Source organism: Hyperoodon ampullatus, assembly GCF_949752795.1.
Source record: "Hyperoodon ampullatus genome assembly, chromosome: 7".
Taxonomy (NCBI): domain Eukaryota; kingdom Metazoa; phylum Chordata; class Mammalia; order Artiodactyla; family Ziphiidae; genus Hyperoodon; species Hyperoodon ampullatus.
The window spans coordinates 16,599,646-16,626,039 of record NC_136920.1 but is presented as its reverse complement, the minus strand read 5'-3'; the positions used below and the strand labels follow the sequence as shown (position 1 = coordinate 16,626,039).

The following is a 26,394-nucleotide window of genomic DNA, read 5'->3' as shown; positions in this document are numbered from 1 at the left end:
ATGGCGCACGTCCGAGGCCTGTGGCTACCTGGCTGCCTGGCCCTGGCTGCCCTGTTTAGCCTTGCGCACAGCCAGCATGGTAAGGGGGGCCTGGAAGCTGGGACAGGCTGGCAGACTGGGATGTAGGCCTGTGGGCTGCGGTCCCCTGGCTCGACAGCACAGGGCCGGCCCCCAGGTGGCTCTCGGCTCACTGTGTCCAGCTTAGGGAAGGAGCCAGGTGCTCAGGGCTGGACAGACAGTGACTGCTTCTCTCTTGTAATATGGGGGGGTGGGCTGGGGGTGACCCATGAAAGGAGGGGGGCTAGTGGCTGCCATTAGCAGCCTTTCAGATCCTGCCACCATCCTAGACACCCCCTTTTTGGAAACCAGCAGGCAGGCCAGGCTTGCTTCCTGCCGCCATGGTGGCTAAGACAGCCTGGGCCCCTGAGGCCACTGTCCCACGCCCCTTCTCCTGCAGTGTTCCTGGCCCCTCAGCAAGCACTGTCGCTGCTCCAGCGGGTCCGACGCGCCAACAGTGGCTTCCTGGAGGAGTGGCGTGAGGGCAACCTGGAGCGAGAGTGTGTGGAGGAGCAGTGCAGCCGTGAGGAGGCCTTCGAGGCCCTGGAGTCTCCCAGTGCCACGGTGAGGCCCCAGGGAGGGAGGGCCGGGGGTCCCTCCAAGGGGGCCCTTGGTCCCTGCGGGGGCACCAAGGAGGGGAGCGGGGAGCATCACAGTTCTTTGTTGATAACTTCATCTCTGGCCCCGTTTCCCTGGGCTGCCCTGATGAGCGGCTCAGCCTTTCTAGGAGGCCCCAGTGCCTGGGCTATGCCAAGGCCCCAGGGTACGGTGAGGCTCCAGGACGTTGCGGGGCAGGGGGGCCTCCTCAGTCTTTAGACATCTGTCTATGTTGGGGTCTCTGGAGACCCTGGCCCCGGCCGCATGGCCTCTCAGCTTTAGCTTTGCTGCTACTTCTGTGCCACCCTTGGGAGGTGGGTCTCTGGTCAGGCCTGGGCCGTGGCCTCAGTGTTCCAGGAGCCTTTTGCAGCTTTCCCTTCCCTGGGGCTCTGCCTGGGCCCCTCTCCTCCAGTCTACCCCACCCAGGGGAATCCCTTTCAGTCTTGTCTGGCCGGGGGCGGGGGCGGGGGCGGGGTGGGGGAGGCGGGGAGCTCCCCGCTCCTCAGACACTCTTCTCCTCCGCGGGCTTGGGCTTTTAGCAGCAAAAGTAGAAAACTCGGCCACAAACCTCCCCAGAGCATGACCAGGGTAAGGGAAAGGGGAAAGTATAAGGAGAAGACAGGATGTTTACAAAAAGAACAAAACAAAGCAGGATCCTACCACAGCCTCACACTCAGCCTTGTTTTTCAGGATGTGTTCTGGGCCAAGTACACAGGTGAGCACTGGGAAGGGTTTGCTCCAGGAAGGGAGTCCTGGGGACCCAAGTTAGAGGGTGCGCCACTCCAGAGAATTTTCTGATCCATCCAATCATCCATTCCTCCACCCACGCCTCTTTCCTTCCTTTCTTCCTTACGCATCCCTTTCTCTCCGTTTCTGAATGTCGTCCCACCCTTCACTTGAACGTGTCCTATCCCTACCTCAATCTCAATGGTGTTTCTGGGTCTTTTCCAGCTTGTGAGTCGGTGAGGAAACCTCGAGAAAAGCTCATTGAATGTCTGGAAGGTGAGGAACTGACATGAGAGTGTGGGGACAGGATGGGAGGGGACAGCCTGGGAGAAGAGCAGAGTAGGGGTGGGGTAGGAGTTGTGGCCCAGGGGTGGTGACCTCTAGCAGCTGACATTGCCTTTCTGTTCCCGCGGTCAAGGATGTGTCTTTGCACCTGGCTCTGTGCCTGGCAGTCAGTAAGATGATTAATATTGGAGGAACAAACGAATGCACGGGTAATGAAATAATGTTTAAGGCCTCATTCTCATCAGAGCCCCTGCCCATGCCAATCAGTCTTCCCCATGTCCCCAAGGCAGTGCTTCGATGATGTCACATTCTTTCTCCAAAACCTTGAGTGGCTCCACATTGCCCCGAGAATAAAGCACAGGCTTCTTAGCCTAGTGAATTTTGCAGGTTCTGATCTTAACCTTCCCTTCAAGCCTTATCTACCATTGCACCAACCCTGAATCCAGCCCCCCAGCTTGCTGACAGCAAGCACTTCTCTCAACAGGGCAAGATGTTTCTAGATCCTGGCCCCTGCTGACATTATCATCTCCCCCTGGAGCAGCTGTCAGTGCGTACTGAAAACCCCCCTATCCTTCAAGAATTAGTTCAAATGCCACCACCTTGCAGAGCCTCCAAGGTGCATCCTCCCTCCTCCACAGCATTCTGAATACACCTTTAGTAGGACAGTAGACCCCACAACATGGACCTCTTTAATCACACTGGCCGTGCTTTCATTTGTTAAGTAATTTAATCAATAGACAGTTCACTCAGCCCCTGCTGTGTGTCAAGCTCTATGGTTGAGCGCTGGGGATTTTAAAAGGATCAGGGAGTTCACAGTTTCATCAGAAAACAAAAATACAAAACATCAAAGTAATTGATGGAAAAGTTCTGTTCCAGGTGCCAAGGAAATTCCAGGAGAGGGAGCATTTCGTTTGCTGGCAGAATCAAGGACTCCTCCCCAGAAGAAGTAGAGTTTTACTTGGATTTGTGGGATGCACTGATGAATAAATAGGAAAGCATTCCAAGGCAAAGGAAAGAGCACGTGCAAAGGCCCTTAGGCACGAGGAGCTAAGAGAACAGGACACCTAGACCAGGGCCAGATTCGGAGAACCTTGTTCACTTTTTCATTCTGCTGGCTATAAGGAGCCACTGAATAGCATTATGAGGGCAGGGACCTCCTTGACTATGACTGTCTTATTCATTGCTGTGTCCTTAGGACCTGGCATAGTGCCTGTCACATGGTTGTCACACAGTGGGCACTCAGTGAATATTTGGTGACTACAGTTAAATGGACTGTAGAACTGCTGGGTACAGAGGAAGTGCTGAGTAAATGCAGGTTAAGGGTCATGGACCAGAGGTAGCTTGGAGGGGGTGGACCGATAGAGCTTTACTAGGAGAGAAGCGGGGACAAATCCTCAGTATAGGAGACCTGGGCTGGGGGTCTCTGCAGGTAACTGTGCCGAAGGTCTGGGTATGAACTACCGAGGGAACGTGAGCTTCACCCGGTCAGGCATCGAATGCCAGCTGTGGAGGAGTCGCTACCCACATAAGCCGGAGTGAGTGATGGGCAGGCCTGTCTGCCAGGGGGCTGAGAATAGGGGGTGAGGAGACACTGGGGGTTGGGGAGACGCCTCCTGCTGAGCAATTTTCTGTTCCAGAATCAACTCTACCACCCACCCTGGGGCTGACCTGCAGGAGAATTTTTGCCGCAACCCAGATGGCAGCATCACTGGGCCCTGGTGCTACACTACGCTCCCCACTGTGCAGAGGGAGGAGTGCAGCATCCCTGTCTGTGGTGAGCTGGGGGAGATCAGGTGGGCACGGCCAAGGCCCATGGGTCCTCATGGGCCTGGCAGCACAGGACGGGAATCAAGATCCTGGCTGGTGTTAGTTATTGACAGCATATTTGAGCTTGTTGGTTAGTGAAGTCAGGAGACCAGAGAGAGTTAGCTTCCAGCCTCCTCCCCTCCCTCCACAGCCTTTGCTTCCTTATGATCCAGGATGTGGCCCATTCTAAATATGCTTTACTTCATGCTTGAGGCACTCTTCCCTCCAGGAAGCCCTTCCTAACCATTTCAGTCCATGTACCCTTTGCCGAGCATCACAGAGCAAGCCTCGTACAGTCCAGCCCTGCATGATTCTGTCATCATTATTTCCCATGATGTGTCAGCTAGCTATAGCCATAATAATGCTGCAAACCCCACAAACCCCACAAAATCACAAACAGCCACAAAAGCTGGGGGGCATACACCAATAAGCATTTATTTTTTTTTTTTTAAGATTTTTTTTTTGATGTGGACCATTTTTTTTTTTTTTTTTTTTTTTGCTGTACGCGGGCCTCTCACTGTTGTGGCCTCTCCCGTTGCAGAGCACAGGCTCCAGACGCGCAGGCCCAGCGGCCATGGCTCACAGGCCCAGCCGCTCCGCGGCATGTGGGATGTTCCCGGACCGGGGCACGAACCCGTGTCCCCTGCATCGGCAGGCGGACTCTCAACCACTGCGCCACCAGGGAAGCCGATGTGGACCATTTTTAAAGTCTTTAGTGAATTTGTTACAATATTGCTTCTGTTTTGGTTTTTTGGCCGCGAGGCATGTGGGATCTTAGCTGCCCGACCAGGGATTGAACCCACACCCCCTGTATTGGAAGGGGAGATCTTAACCACTGGACCTCCGGGGAAGTCCCGCATTTATTTCTTATGTGTCTGAGGTTCAGCTGGGGTGGCTCTGCTGATCTCAGCTGCACTCGCTCACGCGTCTGTGGGGTCCAGGTGTAGGCTGGGCTCGACTGGTGGCCCTACGTCAAACAATGGGTCCAGCTGAGCTTGGCTCCTTGTGTGGGTGGGTCCATGTCTGCTCCATGTGTACTCATCGTGGGGGGAGGCTGAAAGGCAGCAGCTTCTTCCATGGGGGTGGCAGAAATACCAAGCAGTGAGCAGACACACATCTTTAAGCCTAGGCTCAGAACTGGCAGAGTCAGCTCTGCCCACACGCCATTGGCCAAAGCAAGTCCCATGATCAAGGCCAAGGTCAAGAGGTGGACCTTTACACCTTTGCTTGTAAAATAACAGGGCAGAGGATGTGGATCCAGGTGGATCCAGGTAGGAGTAAAGAATTAGTGCCAGTAACTCAATCTACCAAACATGGGTTGCTCTTCTTTGTCCTTCAAGCATCCCTGTAGGACCCAATGCGGGATGCTGGGGCCAGTCTTACAGCGAGTTGCCAATCATAGTAACAAAAACAGCTACAGTTTACCAAGCCCCCACCCCTGAACACCTATGATAAATGTGTTGCAGGCATGCTGAAGCTGACCTACTGCCTGTGTAGACATCCTCAGTGGATCCCAGCTATCTTTCCTACTGTGCCCTTGTGAAAGCACAGAATCCTTAAACTCCAGGCAGTCACTACCAATAGATTACAGATAGTGCAGGAGATGAAACCTGGTTACTATCTCTGGCTTATTATGCACCAGACACTTATGCCATATATTTTGTTTAAATCTCTCAATAACCCTGCAAAAACGTATTAGTAATCCCTTTCACAGGCAAGCAGACTGCGGCTCAGAGAGGATAAGTGACTTGAGGTCTATAGGAGAAAGGCCGAAAGGCAGGGATTCACATCCCGTCGGGCTCCACGTGGGGTCCCGCCCACTCTGCTCCTCTGTTTCCTCACCCACCAGGCCAGGAGCGAGTCACTGTGGAGCCGACCCCAAACTCCAGAGACTTCCCAGTGAATCTGTCACCTCAATCGGAAATGTGCATCCCTGATCGCGGCCAGCAGTACCAGGGGCGCCTGGCGGTGACTGCACATGGGTCTCCCTGCCTTGCCTGGGCCAGCGAGCAGGCCAAGGCTCTGAGCAAGGACCAGGACTTCAACCCGGCTGTCCCACTGGTGGAGAACTTCTGCCGCAACCCAGACAGGGATGAGGAGGGCGCGTGGTGCTACGTGGCCGGGGAGCCTGGCGACTTTGAATACTGCGACCTGGACTATTGTGGTGAGAGGGCAGGGCAGGGGACATGAGACAGAGAGAGGACACAGGCTGGAGGGAATAACAAGAACAGTGCCTCCCCTGATCGAAGGCTTACCACTCACCAGTGAGTGCATGCATGACACCTGACATTAATCAGGTGGGCGTAATCCTAGTTCCACCTTACAGCTGAGGAAACTGAGGCCCACGAGATTTGGTTTCCTAGTAACGCAGGTGCGCTTGCGCTCTTAACCTCTACACCAGCCGACCTTCGCGGCTACCTGGGGGCTTGGGGAGGTCAGAGGGTGGGTGAGGAATGGCCTGGCCCAACCGCAACTGGTGTCTGGGTCCCTGCAGAGGAGCCGGTGGATGAGGAGGTGGGATATGGGCTGGGCGAGGAACCGGATGTGGCCATAGAGGGACGCACTGCTGCGGACAACTTTCAGCCCTTCTTCAACGAGAGGACCTTCGGCGCCGGGGAGGCAGGTCAGGCGGCGGCCGGAGGGGCGTGGGGCCGCGGCGTGGGGCGGGGGCGGGTGTTGCGGCGCTCGACCCCTCACGGTCCCGCTGGCTCGGCAGACTGTGGCCTGCGGCCTCTGTTCGAGAATAAGTTGGTGCAGGACCAAACGGAACAGGAGCTGTTCGATTCCTACATCGAGGGGCGCATCGTGGAGGGCCGGGAGGCGGAGATTGGCCTGGCGCCCTGGTGCGTGCTCCCTGACCCCACCGACCCCTTGCGCGCCCGCATCCCACACCCTGGGAGACTCCTCCGCCCTCACAGGTCTAGGCTCCACAGACAACCTAGCCCAGCACCAACATCTCATCGAACCCTCACAGCCACCTTTTGAGATTGGGTTTGCTACTTCTCCAAAGCAGATGGTGAAGCTGAGGGTCAGAGCGCTTAAGGGACTCGCCTAAGTGGCGCTGCTAGTGAATGGGTTACACAGCAGGACTAGGTTCCTGTTCTTCTGACCCCAGAGCTGTGCTAAGCTGTGCCAGCTCTGGCCTGGAAGAAGCTTGATTGGGGCGGGGGGTGTGTGTGCAAAAAGCAGGTGGCAGCCCCGCGGTGTCACATATATGCCCCGGTCCCCAAGGACGGGAAGGTCAAGCTGGTGTCTGGGCCCAGTAGGGAGCTCTGCCCAGTTAGTTCTTAAACCTGGGACTTTGCGCTTGTAGGGCTGGTGGAGGGGCAGCCCTCCCACCTCCTAATGCTTCCCACTTCTTCTCCCAGGCAGGTGATGCTTTTCCGGAAGAGTCCCCAGGAGTTGCTGTGCGGGGCCAGCCTCATCAGTGACCGCTGGATCCTCACCGCTGCCCACTGTCTTCTGTACCCGCCTTGGGACAAGAACTTCACTGAGAAGGACCTTCTGGTGCGCATTGGCAAGCACTCCCGCACCAGGTACAGAAGTGGGGGCCCATGCGTGTCTGGCAGGGGTCCGCGTCCTCCCGAGTGACTGTGAGGGGCTCTGGTGAATCTGGGCCACGAGGGATATGTCTGTACATCTCCCACAGTAGAAAACCCAGTAGGCTCTGCTGTACAGTCTATATGGCCACGTCCTGACTGAAGTTTGGACCTGGGGACAGAAAAACTAAGCCTTTGCAGAGAGCAGAATCCTGGCCTGCCCTTAGCACCCTTCCAGGCAGCAGGACACGGCCCAGGTGTGACCTCTGAGTAGAGGCTGTTTGGATCAGGGCCTACAGGCTGCGTCCCTCCCCCTACCTGCCTGGGCTATTTGATCCCAAAGCTCTGGGCAACTTCAGGCCAGGAAGAAGCTGCCAGGACAGGAGCCGGCCCTCTCCCCCTCACTGGTGGCCTGCTGGTTACCCTGACTCCCAGACCCTGAGGGCAGGCAGTTTTCTTCCTCGGGGAACCAGCTGCCCCTCATTGGGTGGCCTACAGCTTCTCCTTTTCTCTGCTGGGGTCTGCACAGCTATGAGCGAAAGATTGAAAAGATCTCCATGCTGGAAAAGATCCACATCCACCCCAGATACAACTGGAGGGAGAACCTGGACCGGGACATCGCTCTGCTAAAGCTCAAGAAGCCCATCAGCTTCACCGACTATGTCCACCCCGTGTGCCTGCCCGACAGGGAGACAGCAACCAAGTGGGGCAGCCAGCAGCGCAGCCGGGGGGTGGCTCGGCGGGTAGCTGTGGGGGTTGGCCAGGGGTCAGGTAGTTGGGGGGCAGCCAGGGGCCTGGTAGCTGAGGGCCTGGGCTGGGTTCTGGGCCTGACTCTGACACCCTATTGCCTTGCCGAAGTTCCTTCCCTTTTCCAGGCCTCAGTGTCTTCCTGCACTGGTGTTTTAGATTCAGGTCTCTAAGGGATGGTGTTGGGGCCAGGAGGTTCCTAGACTGGTCTGTTCTCACTCAGTCCTTCTCCCTTCCCCAAAGGTTGCTCCAGGCTGGATACAAAGGGCGAGTGACGGGCTGGGGCAACCTGAGGGAGACGTGGACAACCAATATTGCTGAGGTGCAGCCCAGCACGCTGCAGGTGGTGAACCTGCCCATCGTGGAGCGGCCGGTCTGCAAGGCCTCCACCCGGATCCGCATCACCGACAACATGTTCTGTGCTGGTAAAGTCCCCTGGGCGTGGCTGGGCAGGCGGGAACAGCAGGGCCTCGGGTTGGGAGGACTGAGACACGTGAGTAGCACAGGCCTGGGTTCAAGTCCTGGCTCTATTCCATTAGGCTGTGTGAGGGTTGAGCGAGATAGTGTATTTAAGGTGTTAGGCGTGGGGCTAAGTCACTGGTCAAGTTGTCAGTATATGTGAGCCAGACACCAACCAGAGGCCACGGGTGGAGGAAAAGCCATTCATTCATTCAGTCGTTCAGCAAATATTTACTGAGTGCTTACTGTGGTCCACACAGTATTCCAGGGTGTCCAACAAGGATCCTAACAGATAGGGTCTCCTGTGTCTTCAGAGAGCTTCCTTCCTAGAATGAGAGTGTGTCAATAAGCAGATCTAGAATAGCAATCCTGATAGGAGAAAAATGAAGGTGAGTAAGGGAGTGAGAGATGGGGACGGGGCGATCGACACAGAGTGGTTGGAGAAGGCCTCTTTGAGAAGTGATGTTTAAGCAGAGACTAGAAGACATGAAAGAGTGAGCCGGTCTAGACGAAGTGCACTCCAGACTTGCGGGGACAGCAGGTACAAAGGCCCTGAGGTGGGAGCATGCTTGGCGTGTCTTAGGAGCAGCAGGGAGGCCTGTGTGGCTGGAGGGCAGTAAACACAGGAAGGGCAGCATTGGAAGAGGGGAGAGAGGTGGGCAGGCAGGGGATGGGTGCTTCCTTCAGGGCCTTGAAGGACTTTGCCTTTTATTGAGATAGGACATTATTGGAGACTTTGGGGCAGGTGAGTAAGCGATCTAACTTAATTTTTAAATTTTTAAAAATTTTAGGTGATTTCAGGCTCACAGAAAAGTTGCAAAAATAATACAAAGAATTCCTTTATACTGTCATCCAGATTCTGCCACCTCCTTTGTGTGTGTGTGTTCTGTGTGTGTGTGTGTGTATTTATACACACACATATACACACTATTTGAGACTAAATTGTACATATGTTGCCTTTTTTACCCATACACTTAAGTATTTCCAAAAAAACAGAGTTGTTCTCTGCCATAACCACAGTACATTTATTAAATCAAGAAATTAATAATGAAAAAAGAAATTAATAATGATATAATACCTTGGTCTAATGTTTAGACTTCATTTAAATGTTTTCCAGTTGTCCTACTTACTGATGTCTTTTTTAGCAAAAGAAAAAAAAAAAACGTTTTTCCCATCCAGGATCCAGTCCAGGATCACACATTGTACTCAGTTGTCAGTCTTTGTCTTTCATGATTTAGACATATTTGACATGTATAGGCCAGTTATTCTGTAGATTGGCCTCAGTTTAGCTCTCTCTAAGGTTTCCTAGTGATCAGATTCAAGCTAAGTGATGTTGTGTCCTTTTCAGGCATATGATGTCTCTGTCCCATAACTGGTGAGATTAACTCTGATCTCTTGGTTAAGGTGGTATCTGCATCTGCCATGTTTCTCACTGTAAAGTTCTGTTTTCCTTTTTAGGACTTAATATCTTGTGGGGAGAAAGTTGAATACTCTCTGTCCTGTTTCTCATCAACTTGTTCTCCTAACTCTGGTAGCTGCCAAATGGTGATTTTTAAATTCTGTCATTCCTTCTACATTTATTAGTTATCATCTTATTGTAAGGAAGAATTTTCTTTCACTCTGTCACTGTGGACTCATGGGTCCTTTCTTTATTCTAAGGGCTATAATTTGTTACTATCATTATTACAATGTTCAAATTATCCCAGGTTTGGCCAGTGGGAGTCAAAAAAACCCCCCAAAAACCTGGCTTCTGTGACTTTTGGAGATGTCCTGTCCATCTCTGAGTACTTTCAGCACAGCAAGATGTTCTAGGTTCATCCTACTTGCCTTCTAGTGGAGAATGGTATTTAGAAACCAAGATCTGGGTGCCAGGTATGCACATTGTTACTGGGGTGTCATTGCTCCTAGTCCCTCTTAGCAGACAGAACTAGAAAATACATGTATTATGCATATGCCTAAATATATATCTATGTTCTTTCTATCTATTTATCTGTCTAAAACCATGAGATGACACTGAAACCTCCCATTGCAATGCAATAGGACTTTTTTAACATCTTTATTGGAGTATAATTGCTTTACAATGGTGTGTTAGTTTCTGCTTTATAACAAAGTGAATCAGCTATACATATACATATATCCCCATATCTCCTCCCTCGTGCATCTCCCTCCCACCCTCCCTATCCCACCCCTCTAGGTGGTCACAAAGCACTGAGCTGATCTCCCTGTGCTATGCGGCTGCTTCCCACTAGCTATCTATTTTACATTTGGTAGGGTATATATGTCCATGTCACTCTCTCACTTCGTCCCATCTTACCCTTCCCCCTCCCCATATCCTCAAGTCCATTCTCTACATCTGCGTCGTTATTCCTGTCCTGCCCCTAGGTTCTTCGTAACCATTTTTTTCCCCTTTAGATTCCGTATATATGTGTTAGCATACGATAATTGTTTTTCTCTTTCTGACTTACTTCACTCTGTATGACAGACCCTAGGTCCATCCACCTCACTACAAATAACTCAATTTCGTTTCTTTTTATGGCTGAGTAATATTCCATTGTATATATGTGCCCCATCTTCTTTATCCATTCATCTGTCGATGGACACTTAGGTTGCTTCCATGTCCTGGCTGTTGTAAACAGAGCTGCAATGAACATTGTGGTACATGACTTTTTTTTTTTTTTTTTGGTGGTACGCGGGCCTCTCACTGTTGTGGCCTCTCCCGTTGCAGAGCACAGGCTCTGGACGCGCAGGCTCAGCGGCCATGGCTCACGGGCCCAGCCGCTCCGCGGCATGTGGGATCTTCCCAGACTGGGGCACAAACCCGTGTCCCTTGCATCAGCAGGTGGACTCTCAACCACTGCACCACCAGGGAAGCCCATGACTCTTTGAACTATGGTTTTCATATGCCCAGTAGTGGGATTGCTGGGTCATATGGTAGTTCTATTTTTAGTTTTCTAAGGCACCTCCATACGGTTCTCCATAGTGGCTGTACCAATTTACTTTCCCACCAACAGTGCAAGAGGGTTCCCTTTTCTCCACACCCTCTCCAGCATTTATCGTTTGTAGATTTTTTGATGGTGGCCATTCTGACTGGTGTGAGGTGATACCTCATTGTAGTTTTCATTTGCATTTCTCTAATGATTAGTGATATTGAGCATTCTTTCATGTGTTTGTTGGCCATCTGTATATCTTCTTTGGAGAAATGTCTGTTTAGGTCTTCTGCCCATTTTTTTTTTTTTTTTTTTTTTTTTTTGCGGTTCGTGGGCCTCTCACTGTTGTGGCCTCTCCCGTTGCGGAGCACAGTCTCTGGACGCGCAGGCTCAGCGGCCATGGCTCACGGGCCCAGCAGCTCCGCGGCATGTGGGATCTTCCCGGACCGGGGCACGAACCTGTGTCCCCTGCATCGGCAGGCGGACTCTCAACCACTGCGCCACCAGGGAAGCCCTTCTGCCCATTTTTGGATTGGGTTGTTTGTTTTTTTGATACTGAGCTGCATGAGCTGCTTGTAAATTTTGGAGTTTGGTCCTTTGTCAGTTGCTTTGTTTGCAAATATTTACTCCCATTCTGAGTGTTGTCTTTTCATCTTGTTTATGGTTTCCTTTGCTGTGCAAAAGCTTTGAAGTTTCATTAGGTCCCATTTGATTATCTTTGTTTTTATTTCCATTTCTCTAGGAGGTGGTCAAAAGGATCTTGCTGTGATTTATGTCATAGAGTGTTCTGCCTATGTTTTCCTCTAAGAGTTTGATAGTGTCTGGCCTTACATTTAGGTCTCAAATCCATTTTGAATTTATTTTTGTGTATGGTGTTAGGGAGAGTTCTAATTTCATTCTTTTACATGTAGCTGTCCAGTTTTCCCAGCACCACTTACTGAAGAGGCTGTCTTTTCTCCACTGTATATTCTTGCTTCCTTTATCAAAGATAAGGTGACCATATGTGTGTGGGTTTATCTCTGGGCTTTCTATCCTGTTCCATTGATCTATATTTCTGTTTTTGTGCCAGTACCATACTGTCTTTTTTTTTTTTTTTTTAATTTATATTTGGCTGTGTTGGGTCTTCGTTTCTGTGCGAGGGCTTTCTCTAGTTGTGGCGAGCGGGAGCCACTCTTCATTGCGGTGCGTGGGCCTCTCACTGTCGCGGCCTCCTCTTGTTGCGGAGCACAGGCTCCAGATGCGCAGGCTCAGTAGCTGTGGCGCACGGGCTTAGTTGCTCCACAGCATGTGGGATCCTCCCAGACCAGGGCTCGAACCTGAGTCCCCTGCACTGGCAGGCAGATTCTCAACCACTGCGCCACCAGGGAAGCCCCATACTGTCTTGATTTTTGTTGCTTTGTCTGAAGTCAGGGAGCCTGATTCCTCCAGCTCTGTTTTTCTTTCTCAAGATTGCTTTGGCTATTTCGGGTCTTTTGTGTTTCCATACCAATTGTGAAATTTTTTGTTCTAGTTCTGTGAAAAATGCCATTGGTAGTTTGATAGGGATTGCATTGAATCTCTAGATTGCTTTGGGTAGTATAGTCATTTTCACAATGTTGATTATTCTAATCCAAGAACATGGTATATCTCTCCATCTGTTTGTATCATCTTTAATTTCTTTCGTCTGTGCCTTACAGTTTTCTGCATACAGGTCTTTTGTCTCCTTAGGTAGGTTTATTCCTAGGTATTTTATTCTTTTTGTTGCAGTGGTAAATAGGAATGTTTCCTTAATTTCTCTTTCAGGGTTTTCATCGTTAGTGTATAGGAATGCAAGAGATTTCTGTGCAGTAATTTTGTATCCTGCTACTTTACCATATTCATTGATTGGCTCTAGTAGTTTTCTGGTAGAGTCTTTAGGAGTCTCTATGTATAGTATCATGTCATCTGCAAACAGTGACAGCTTTACTTCTTCTTTTCTGATTTGGATTCCTTTTATTTCTTTTTCTTCTCTGACTGCTGTGGCTAAAACTTCCAAAACTATGTTGAATAATAGTGGTGAGAGTGGGTAACCTTGTCTTGTTCCTGATCTTAGTGAAAATGGTTTCAGTTGTTCACCGTTGAGAATGATGTTGGCTGTGGGTTTGTCATATATGGCCTTTATTATGTTGAGGTAGGTTCCCTCTACGCCTACTTTCTCCAAGGTTTTTATCATAAATGGGTGTTGAATTTTGTTGAAAGCTTTTTCTGCATCTATTGAGATATCATATGGTTTTTCTCCTTCAGTTTGTTAATATGTTGTATCACATTGATTGATTTGCGTATATTGAAGAATCCTTGCATTCCTGGGATAAACCCCACTTGATCATGGTGTACAATCCTTTTAATGTGCTGTTAGATTCTGTTTGCTAGTATTTTGTTGAGGATTTTTGCATGTATGTTCTTCAGTGATAATGGCCTGTAGTTGTCTTTCTTTGTGACATCTTTGGCTGGTTTTGGTATCAGGGTGATGGTGGCCTCGTAGAATGAGTTGGGGAGTGTTCCTCCCTCTTGCAATGCAATAGGATTAATTTTAGCTTCTCCCTTTCCACATTTGTAACAGTCTCTGTTGATAATGAGAAATCTGATTCCTATTATCTGTAATGTATTTACTTATTTGGTTAATACAAGAATGCACAGTTTGAGAATCATTCATCCATGACTGTGAAAAATAATCCTACAAGCTAGAGTTTAGCATTTCTTCATGGTTGTTTCTGTTTTTAGCCTGAAGATATATATATATATATATATATATATATATATATATATATATATATATATATATATATATATATATATATATAGTCACAGTACTGTGTCTAAAAGTAACTTGGATAATTATTACCTCCTTCCCTGTGTTATTTATTTAAAATACAGTTAGGCTCATTTGTTTCATGATTGTATTCAATTTTGGGTCCTCCCTCCTATCTTTGTTGTCTTTACTTGTTTATTTTTGGACTATAGGCATACCTTGTTTTATTATGCTTTGCTTTATTTACGTATTTTTTATTTTATTTAAATATAGTTGATTTACAGTATTATATTAGTTTCAGGTGTACAGCATACTGATTTAATGTTTTTATAGATTATACTCCATTTAAAGTTATTACAAAATAATGGCTGTATTTCCTGTTCAATATATCCTTGTGACTTATTTATTTTATACATAGTAGTTTGTATCTCTTAATTCCCTAACCCTATCTTGCCCCTCCCCGGTTCCCTTTCCCCACTGGTAACTCCTAGTTTGTTCTCTCTGTGAGTCTGTTTCTGTTTTGCTATATTTATTCATTTGTTTTATTTTTTAGATTCCACATGTAAGTGATAACACAGTATTTGTTTTTCTCAGTCTGACTTATTTCACTAAGCATAGTACCCTCTAGGTCCATCCATGTTGTTGCAAATGGCAGAATTTCATTCTTTTTTATGGCTGAGTAATATTATATATATATATATATATATATATATATATATACCACATCTTCTTTATCCATTCATCTGTTGATAGACACTTAGGTTTGTGCTTTGTGTTGTTGCCCTTCCCAGATATTGTTTTTTTACAAATTGAAGGTTTGTGGTAATCCAGCATCAAGAAAGTCTATCAGCGCCATTTTTCCAACAGCATTTGCTCACTTCATGTGTCACATTTTAGTAATTATTACAATGTGTCAGATTTTTGCATTATTATTATATTTGTTATGGTGAACTGTGATCAGTGATCTTTGATGTTACTATTGCAGTTGTTTTGGGGCATCATGATCTGTGCCAAGACAGCAAACTGTGTGTTCTGACTGCTGCACCAACCAGCCATTCCCCCACCTCCGTCTCTTTCCTGAGGCCTCCCTATTCCCTGAGACACAACAATAGTGAAATTAGGCCAATCAATAACCTTACAATGGCCTCTAAGTGTTCAAGTGAAAGGAAGAGTTGCATGTCTCTCATTTTATTTATTTATTTATTTATTTTTGCGGTATGTGGGCCTCTCACTGTTGTGGCCTCTCCCGTTGCGGAGCACAGGCTCCGGATGCGCAGGCTCAGTGGCCATGGCTCACGGGCCCAGCCGCTCCACGGCATGTGGGATCCTCCCAGACTTGGGCACGAACCCGTGTCCTCTGCATCGGCAGGTGGACTCTCAACCACTGCGCCACCAGGGAAGCCCTCTCATTTTAAATAAAAAGCTAGAAGTGATTAAGCTTAGTGAGGAAGGCATGTCTAAAGCCAAGACAGGCCAAAAGCTAGGCCTCTTGTGTCAAACAGTTAGCCACTCTGTAAATGCAAAGGACAAGTTCTTGAATGAAATTTTTTTTAAAATTTTTCTTCATTAGAGATTTTAATTTATTAAAAAAATTTTAAAAAATTAATTTCTTGAAGGAAATTAAAAGTGCTATTCTAGTGAATACATAAATAAGAAAGCAAAACAGCCTTATTGCTGATATGAAGAAAGTTTTAGTGGTCTGGATAGAAGATCAAGTCAGCCATAACATTCCCTTAAGCCAAAACTTTGAAGGTAGCAGAGATTGATTCATGAGGTTTAGGGAAAGAAGCTGTCTTCATAATATAAAACTACAAGGTAAAGCAGCAAGTTATCCAGAAGATTTGGCTAAGATGATTCATGAAAATGACTATACTAAACAACTGATTTTCAATGTAGACAAAACAGCCTTATATTGGAAGGAGATGCCATCTAGGGCCTTCATAGTTGGAGAGGAGAAGTCACTGCCTGGCTTCAAAGCTTTAGAGGACAGGCTGGCTCTTTTGTTAGGAGCTGAAACAGCTGGCGACTTAAAAGTTGAAGCCAGTGTTCATTTACTATTCTGAAAATCCCAGGGCCCTTAAGAATTATGCTAGGGCTTCCCTGGTGGCATAGTGGTTGAGAGTCCGCCTGCCGATGCAGGGGACACGGGTTTGTGCCCCGGTCCGGGAAGATCCCACATGCCATGGAGCAGCTGGGCCCGTGAGCCATGGCCGCTGAGCCTGCACGTCCGGAGCCTGTGCTCCGCAAAGGGAGAGGCCACAACAGTGAGAAGCCTGCATACCGCAAAAAAAAAAAAAAAAAAAAGAATTATGCTAACTCTGCTCTCCCCGTGCTCTCTAAATGGAACAACAAAGCGTGATGACAGCACATCTGTTTACAACAAGATTACTGAATATTTTAAGCCCACTGTTGAGACCTACTGCTCAGAAAAAAAAGATTCCTTTCAAAATATTCATTCTCATTGACAATGCACCTGGTTACCCAAGAGCTGTGATGAAGGCATACCACAAGATTAACGTTTTCATGCCTGCTAACACAACATCCATTCTGTAGCCCATGGATTAAGGAGTAATTTTTTCTTTCAAGTCTTATTATCTTAATGAATACATTTCATAAGGCTAAAGCTGCCTTAGATAGTGATTCCCCTGATGGATCTGGGCAAAGGAAATTGAAAACCTTCTGGAAAGGATTCACCATTCTAGATGCCATTAAAACATTTGTGATTTCAATGGAACCGGATAGAAAGCCCAGAGATAAACCCACACACCTATGGTCAAGATCTATGATGAAGGAGGCAAGGATATACAATGGAGAAAAGACAGTCTCTTCAGTAAGTGATGCTGGGAAAACTGGACAGCTACATGTAAAAGAATGAAATTAGAACACTCCCTAACACTGTACACAAAAATAAACTCAAAATGGATTAGAGACCTAAATGTAAGACCGGACACTATAAAACTCTTAGAGGAAAACATAGGAAGAACACTCTTTGACATAAATCACAGCAAGATCTTTTTTGATCCATCTCCTAGAGTAATGGAAATAAAAACAAAAATAAACAAATGGGACCTAATGAAACTTCAAAGCTTTTGCAAAGCAAAGGAAACTACAGTCAAGATGAAAAGACAACCCTCAGAATGGGAGAAAATATTTGCAAACGAATCAACAAAGGATTAATCTCAAAAATATATAAACAGCTCATGCAGCTCAATATTAAAAAAAGCAAACAACCCAATCCAAAAATGGGCAGAAGACCTAAATAGACATTTCTCCAAAGAAGACATACAGATGGTCAAGAAGCACATGAAAAGCTGCTCAACATCACTAATTATTAGAGAAATGCAAATCAAAACTACAATGAGGTATCACCTCACACCAATTAGAATGGGCATCATCAGAAAATCTACAAACAACAACTGCTGGAGAGGGTGTGGAGAAAAGGGAACCCTCTTGCACTGTTGGTGGGAATGTAAATTGATACAGCCACTATGGAGAACAGTGTGGAGTGGAGGTTCCTTAAAAAACTAAAAATAGAATTACCATATGACCCAGCAATCCCACTACTGGGCATATAGCCAGAGAAAACCATAATTCAAAAAGACACATGCACCCCAATGTTCATTGCAGGACTGTTTACAGTAGCCAGGTCCTGGAAGCAACCTAAGTGCCCATCAACAGACGAATGGATAAAGAAGACGTGGTACATATAGACAATGGAATGTTACTCAGCCATAAAAAGAAACGAAATTGGGTCCTTTGTAGAGCCATGGATGAATCTAGAGACTGTCATACAGAGTGAAGTAAGAAAGAGAAAAACAAATATCGTATATTAATGCATATATGTGGAACCTAGAAAAATGGTACAGATGAACTGGTTTGCAGGTACAGATGAACTGGTTTGCAGGGCAGAAATAGAGACACAGATGTAGGGAACAAATGTATGGATACCAAGGGGGGAAATTGGTGGTGGTGGTGGTGATGCTGTGATGAATTGGGAGATTGGGATTGACATATATACACTAATATGTATAAAATAGATAACTAATAAGAACCTGCTGTTTAAAAAATAAAATTCAAATATTCAAAAAAAAAACATTTGTGATTTCATGGAAAGAGGTCAAAATATCAACATGAACAGGAGTTTAGAAGAAGTTGTTCCAACCCTCATGGATAACTTTGAGGGGTTCAAGACATCAGTGGAGGAAATAACTGCAGATGTGGTGAAAATAGCAAGAGAACTAGAATTAGAAGTGGAGCCTGAAGATGTGACTGAATTGCTGCCATCTTACGATAAAATTTTAACGGATAAGGAGAAAGTGGTTTCTTGAGATGGACTCTACTGCTGGTAAAAATGCTGTGAAGATTGTTGAAATGACAACAAGGGATTTAGAACATAACATAAACTTAGTTGATAAAGCAGTGGTAGGGTTTGAGAGGATTGACTCCTAGTTTGAAGGAAGTTCTTCTGTGGGTAAAATGCTATCAAATAGCACTGCATGCTGCAGAGAAATTGTTCTTGAAAGGAAGAGTCCATCAGTGGGGCAAACTTCATTGTTGTCTTATTTTAAGACATCGCCATGGCCACCCCACCTTCAGCACCACTACCCTGATCAGTCAGCAGCCATCCACGTGGAGGCAAAACCCTCCACCAGCAAAAAGATTACAATTTGCTGGAGGTTCAAATGATGGTTAGCATTTTTTAGCTACAAAATATTTTTTTTATTAAGGTGTAGTTGATGTACAATAAGTTTTAGGTATACAACATAATGACTCACAATTTTAGAGGTTATATTCCATTTATAGTTATAAAATATTGGCTGTATTCCCTGTTTGTACAGTATATCCTTGTAGATTATTTATCTTATACATAGTAGTTTGTATGCAACAAAATATTTTTAAATTCAAGTATGTGTATATATATTTTTTATTTTATTTAGTTATTTTTGGCTGCGTTGGGTCTTCGTTGTTTCACGCGAGCTTTCTCTAGTTGTGAGTGGGGGCTACTCTTCGTTGTGGTGTGCGGGCTTCTCATTGCGGTGGCTTCTCTTGTTGCAGAGCACGGGCTCTAGGCGCGTGGGCTTCAGTAGTTGTGGCTCGCGGGCTCTAGAGCGCAGGGTCAGTAGTTGTGGCGCACGGACTTAGTTGCTCCGCAGCATGTGGGATCTTCCCGGACCAGGGATCGAACCCGTGGCCCCTTCATTGGTAGGCAGATTCTTAACCACTGCACCACCAGGGAAGTCCTGTATATATTTTTTGACATAATGCTGTTGCACTCTTAATAGACTATAGTATACTGTAGACATGACGTTTATATGCACCAAGAAACCAAAAAATTCATATGATTTGCTTTATTGTGGTGGTCTATAACTGAACCCACAGTATCTCCAAGGTGTGCCTGTATTAACATGGTCTAAAAATCAGATTCTTTATACAGGTACACTCAGAGAATGATATTCCCCTTTTCCTCCTGTCCTGTTCCCACCTCCTTCCTTTCCACCGCATTTCCATCCAGGCCCTGCAGTTAACCAATCTCAGTAGTTTGAGGTTTATTCTTCTTCTGTTTCTTTTTGCACAAATGAGCAGACACATGTATATTTCCTTATTTTTCCCTTTTCACAGAGTAGCACAGTATAGATATTCTTTTGTACTTTGCTTTTTTCACCTAATGTACCCTGGAAATTCATTCCATTTTGGTTATAGAGCTTTTCCGTATTAAAAAAATTTTTTATATTTTTCTATGTCTGTGAGTCTCTTTCTGTTTTGTAAATAAGTTCATTTATATCATTTCTTAAGATTCCACATGTAAGTGATATCATGATGTTTGTCTTGGTCTGACTGACTTCATTTAGTATGATAATCTCTAGGTCCATCCATGTTGCTACAAATGGCATTATTTCATTCCTTTTTGTGGCTGAGTAATATTCCATTGTGTGTGTGTGTTCATGTGTGTGTATATATATATATATATACACATATATATATATACACACACATGCACATCTTATATCATCTTTATCCATTCATAGAAAACAAACTTACCACACAAACTTCCCAATGGTTACCAGCGGGGAAAGGAGAGGGGAGGGATAAATTAGGAATTTGGGATTAGCAGATACAAACAACTATATATAAAATAGATAAATAACAAGGTCCTACTGTATAAAACAGGGAACTATATTCAATATCTTGTTATAAACTGTAATGGAAAAGAATATGAAAAAAATATATGTATAACTGAATCACTGCTGTACACCAGAAACTAACACAGCATTGTAAATCAACTGTATTTCAATAAAAAAGAAAATTTTATAGTCACATTAGGAGGATGTATTATAGTGTTTTCAACCATTTCCTGTGTATGGGTATTTAGATTTCCAATATTTTGTAATTGAACATCTTTTTATATCCTTACTGACCATTTTTATATCTTTTTTTGTGAATTGTCCATGTTTTTACAGTCCATTTTTTTGTCCCTCTCCCATCATTTTTTAAAAAAAATAAATTTATTTATTTATTTGTTTGTTTTTGGCTGCGTTGGGTCTCAGTTGCTGCGTGCGGGCTTTCCCTAGTTGTGGCGAGTGGGGGCTACTCTTCATTGAAGTGCACAGGCTTCTCACTGTGGTGGCTTCTCTTGTTACGGAGCACCGGCTCTGGGCACGTGGGGCTCAGTGCTTGTGGCTCACAGGCTCTAGAGTGCAGGCTCAGTAGTTGTGGCACACGGGCTTAGTTGCTCCACGGCATGTGGGATCTTCCCAGACCAGGGATCGAACCATGTCCCCTGCATTGGCAGGCAGATTCTTAACCACTGCGCCACCAGGGAAGTCCCTCCCATCATTTTTAAAGAGTTCTTCATATGTTAGTGATATTAGGCCTCTATTTGTGATATACTTTGCAAATATTTTCTTCCAGTTTCTTTTTCTTTATCCTTTATTATTTTTTGGCCATCCAATTAAATTTTTTTATGTAGTCAAATTTATTAATCTTTCATTTTACTGCATCTGGATTTTGAGTCAGAGTTAAAAGAACCTTCCTTATACCCAGGTCATAGAGAAATTCACTCATATTTTCTTCTAGTACTTGGTTTCATTTTTCTACACTCAGATCAAAGTCATTTGGAGTTTATTCTTGCACACGATGTAAGGTATGGATCTAATTTATCTTTTTCTAAATGGCTAATAAGCTGTCTCTGTACCGTTTATTAAAAACTCTGTCTTTGGGGACTTCCCTGGTGGTGCAGTGGTTAAGAATCCACCTGCCAATGCAGGGGACACGGGTTCGAACCCTGGTCTGGGAAGATCCCACATGCCGCAGAGCAACTAAGCCCGTGCGCCACAACTACTGAGCCTGTGCTCTAGAGCCCGTGAGCCACAACTACTGAGCCCGCGAGCCACAGCTGCTGAAGCGTGTGCGCCAAGAGCCCATGCTCGCAACAAGAGGAGCCACTGCAATGAGAAGCCCGCGCACCGCAACAGAGTAGCCCCCGCTCACCGCAACTAGAGAAAGCCCACACGCAGCAACGAAGACCCAATGCAGCCATAAATAAATAAATAAATAAAATTTAAAAAATACTAAAGAAAAAAAAATTCTGTCTTTGCCCCAGTAATTTGAGATGTCGCCTTTATCACATACTAGGTTTCTATGTGTGCCTAAGTCTGTTTCTGGACATTCTGTTTGGTTCTTCTGGTCTGTTGTCTATTGTGTTAAAATGTTGTCTTGTTTTCATTATAGAGGCCTTAGAGTATGTTTTAATATCTAGTAGAGCTTGTCTTCTCTTGTAGTTTTTCTTTTCCAGTGTTTTCCTGGCAACTCTTGCATGTTTGTTTTTCCGCATGAATTTTATCTAGCTCTATAAAAAACTTGTGGGTATTTTTATTGGGATTACATTAAAGTTATAAATTAAATTAGGGAGAACTGACTTCCTTTTGATGTTGAGCCATTCTATCCAAGGACAAGAAATGTCTTTCAATTTGTTCAAGTCTATATTGTATCTTGTGCTACAGTGTTTTCTCTTATGGTTTTTTTCCTCCTTGGCACCTTATTTTATATATTTGTGTTTTCTTCCTTATTTTTCTTGAGTAAATTAGCTAGTGATTGGAAAAAACCAAAATACCTAAGAATTTGACTTATTAATTAGGCTTATTATTTTTCTATTTTGTACCTCATTAATTTCTGCTTTGATCTTAATTTTTTTCCCTTATGCTTCCTTTTGGTTCACTTTGCTGTTCTTTTTCTAAAAGCTTTTTGAGCTGCCAATTTGGTTAATTTATTTTTTATTTTATTTTATTTTTAAAATTATTTATTTATTTGGTTGCGTGGGGTCTTAGTTGAGGCTCGCCGGCTCCTTAGTTGTGACACACCATCTCCTTAGTTGTGGCATGTGAAGTCTTAGTTGTGGCATGCATGTGGGATCTAGTTCCCTGACTAGGGATTGAACCCAGGCCCCTTGCATTGGGAACTCGGAGTCTTATCCGCTGCACCACCAGGGAAATCCCTGGTTAATTTATTTTTGATCTTCAATTTTTACTGAGTAGGGCTATGAATGGAAAACACCATTCATGGAAAACACTATGTTTGTTTGAATTATTGAATTATGTTTGAATTATTTTTTTTTAGAAACTCTCTAATTTCAGTTTGTATTCTCCTTTCACTCAAGAGTTAATAGGTGGTTTTAAAATTTCCAGATGGGGGCTTCCCTGGTGGCGCAGTGGTTGAGAGTCCGCCTGCTGATGCAGGGGACGCGGGTTCGTGCCCCGGTCCAGGAGGATCCAACATGCCGCGGAGCGGCTGGGCCCGTGAGCCATGGCCGCTGAGCCTGCGCATCCGGAGCCTGTGCTCCGCAACGGGAGAGGCCACAGCAGTGAGAGGCCCGCGTACCACAAAAAAAAAAAAAAAAAAAATTTCCAGATGGGAGGGCCCTTTAGTATTTTGATTTTCAGTTTTGCTGCATTATAATCCAGGAATATAGTTTGTAATATTTCTACTTTATGGAACTGATTTTTCTGAGAACCGTTTGATCAAATTCTGTGAATGTACATGTGTGCTTGAGGTGTGTAGATGTGTTCTCCTTTATCCACGTGTAAAGTTCAATATATATATATATATTCATAAATGTACCTTATCAGTTGTTATTTAGGTCATTTATATCCTTGTTTATTTTCAGTTCACTTGATATGTCTTGTACTGAGTTTGGTGTGTTGAATTCTATTATTAATATATTTCTGTCTACTTGCATCACTTATAGTCTTTTACTTTATAAAGGCAGTTGCTGTGTTATTTGGTGCAGATATTTATAACTGTTAATTATTCATTGTGAATTGTGGCTTTTAGCGCTAGAAGTGTCCTTCTTTATTTTCAACTTCAGCTTCACTATCCCTGCTCTCTTTTTGTTTCCATTCTCCTGATATACTTCTGTCCATCCCTTTAACTTTAGCTTCTATGAATCACTTTGTTTTGTCTCATATATAGCATTGTTGAGTCTTGCTTTGTGAGTCAAATTAAAAATCTTTTTGTTTTTTAAAAAGTGAGTTAAGCCCATTCATATTTATTGATATGATTAATAGAATTAGTATCTCATATGATTTTGTTATTTTTATGTATATTATGTTTCATTTACTGTGTTTTTTCCCTGTGTGATCTTTTCTTTACTTTTCAAATAATTTCATATATTTAGTAAGGTTTGCATTTTTGTTCTACTCATTATCTTTGGTCTTACACCTTTTTGAAATGCCCTTAGTTTCTTATATTCTTTTAGTTGTTACAATCAGTGAGTTTACTTTTCTCTTTCTCTTCTCCTCTCATACTTTTAGTTGTATTATTTCTACTTGTCAGACAGTTAATAAGTCCTTTTGCTGAAGCATTCATCTCCTGGTTGGATGAAGCTTGTCCACTAGTCAATTTTTCAAGAAGAGTTATGGGTATAGAATTTCCTGAGTTTTTATGTATTTATAACTGGTTTTCTGTAGCCTTGACACCTGAAGCTCAGCATGATTGAATATAAAATCCATGGTTCACATTTTCCTTCCTTGAATTTTTTGAAAATACAGCTTTATCGTTGCTTGCTTTGTATGTTGTTTTTGAAATCTGATGCCAGTGTAATTCTTTTGCTCTTATAAGGGAGTTGAGTTTTTTGCTTGGAGGCGTTGAAGGTTTTTTCTTCATCTTTGAAGTCTCAGTTTTTTTAGGATACGTCTCAGAGTTCAGTGTTTCAGATCAGCTTTGCCAGGTTCCCAGTGGATCCTTTCAATATGCACATCCAATCTTTTATTTCTGTGAAGTTTTCTTGGACTATATTATACATATTAATTCTGTTCCATTGCTTTCTTTTTCTTCTTGAGGGACTCATTTCTTTAGTCTGAGTTCCATTTCGACCACTTTCTGCTTTTAATTACTTCCCATTGTTTTGTCCATTTTATTTATTTATTTATTTATTTATTTATTTATTTTTGCGGTACACGGGCCTCTCACTGTTGTGGCCTCTCCCGTTGCGGAGCGCAGGCTCAGCGGCCATGGCTCATGGGCCCAGCCGCTCCGTGGCATGTGGGATCTTCCCAGACCGGGGCATGAACCCGTGTCCCCTGCATCGGCAGGAGGACTCTCAACCACTGCGCCACCAGGGAAGCCCTGTCCATTTATTTATTTTATTTTATTTTTGGCGGCATCAGGTCTTAGTTGCAGCATACAGGATCTTCGTTGAGGTATGTGGGCTCTCTAGTTGAGGCATGCGGGCTCAGTAGTTGTGGCATGCGGGCTTCATTGCCCCGCAGCATGTGGAATCTTAGTTCCCTGACCAGGGATCAAACCTGCGTCCCCTGCATTGCTGGAAGGATTCTTTACCACTGGACCACCAGGGAAGTCCCTGTCCATTTATTAATTTTTGAATTAAAAAATTTTTTTAATTTATTTTATTTTTGGCTGCGTTGGGTCTTTGTTGGTGCATGTGGGCTTTCTCTAGCTGCGGTGAGCAGGGGCTACTCTTCGTTGCAGTGCGCAAGCTTCTCATTGCAGTGGCCTCTCCCGTTGTGGAGCACGGGCTCTAGGCGGGTAGGCCTCAGCAGCTGTGGCACGCAGGCCCAGCAGCCGTGGCTTGCGGGCTCTAGACACAGGTTCAACAGTTGTGGTGCACAGGCTTAGTTGTTCCACGTTATGTGGGATCTTCCCAGACCAGGGCTTGAACCCATGTCCCCTGCATTGGCAGGCAGATTCTTAACCACTGTGACACCAGGGAAGTCCCTCATTTTTGAATTTCTGATTCATTCTTTTTCACATACCAAAAATTTGCTTGAGGATATTTAATTCAGTTAGTTTTCTTGTTTCATGGTTGTGTTTGGGAAAGAATTTTTGTTAGCTGAGGTATTTTGGTTCTTATTGTTTTCCTATAGTACCTTGGTATAGATGTACTTACTTTTCATCTATTCATTTTGTAGATTTGGGGTTATTTACAAGATTCCTAATTCATTGCATCCACTTCTTTGATCTCGTGGACATATTTCCCTCCTCATCTCCACACAAGTTTTTTTTTTTTTTTTTGGAAATGTGGAACCAGGTCTTATTAGGACCACACAAGTTTTGATATTAGATGTACAGTTAGATAAAGTGGTTTGAAGTTTAGGTGTTCTCTGTATTCGAGTTATGTTGAAGGTGTGGTTTTTGTGTAGCTTTGTTGTTCTTCATGTTGTTTCTGGAGATATTTGGATAAAGGTAACTGCCATAATTCTCATTATTCTCTCACCTGTCAGTTTAACGTGTTTTTTTTTTTTTAAGTCATTCTACTTACTGGGTGGAGAATGGATTGTAGGCAGCAAAAGTAGAACTAGGGAAACTAGTGGTTCAGGGGAGACGTGTATGTGATGGGACCAGGTGTAGAAGTGGTGAGGAGTGGTTGGATTGGGGATGTACGTTGAAGATTGAGCTGGCAAGGTTTGCCTAAGAATTGGATGTGTGGGGTGAGGAAATGAGCAGAGTCAAGGATGCCTAGAAGGAGTCAGTGGACACTCACCAGCAGTATCTCTTGAAGGGGAGAGTGGCTGGAGTGTGAGCTATTCCCCTCCCTGAGTACTGCTGTTCTCTCTCAAGGTTACAAGCCCGGTGAAGGGAAACGAGGGGATGCTTGTGAAGGCGACAGTGGGGGACCCTTTGTCATGAAGGTAAGCTGAGTTCCCAGAAGGCCAGGAGCTGGTGGGTAGATCCTTCTGGGGTGGATGAGGAGGGACCCAAGTTTTCAGAAACAATTGCTTGACAGGGTAATACTGACACTACCTTGGACTTGACTCTATTGGAAATCCCATGTTTCTTCCTCAGAGCCCCTTTAACAACCGCTGGTATCAAATGGGCATCGTCTCATGGGGTGAAGGCTGTGACAGGGATGGAAAATATGGCTTCTACACACATGTGTTCCGCCTGAAGAAATGGATACAGAAGGTCACTGAACGGTTTGGAAGTTAGGGGGCCACCCACATTCTACACTGCTCACTGCAAAATCACAGAA

General features: G+C 45.0%; 1 protein-coding gene across 1 annotated transcript; it reads left to right on the top strand.

Moving 5' to 3' along the window:
• F2 (coagulation factor II, thrombin) lies at positions 1-26,394 on the top strand (the record flags this gene model as incomplete). Its single annotated transcript, XM_079707760.1, has 13 exons — positions 1-79; positions 458-621; positions 1,345-1,369; positions 1,606-1,656; positions 3,095-3,200; positions 3,303-3,439; positions 5,321-5,635; positions 5,966-6,318; positions 6,844-7,007; positions 7,540-7,713; positions 8,001-8,182; positions 25,983-26,053; positions 26,208-26,394. The coding sequence occupies 13 exons, from the start codon at positions 1-3 to the stop codon at positions 26,349-26,351; spliced, it is 1,965 nt and encodes a 654-aa protein (XP_079563886.1). The 3' UTR covers positions 26,352-26,394.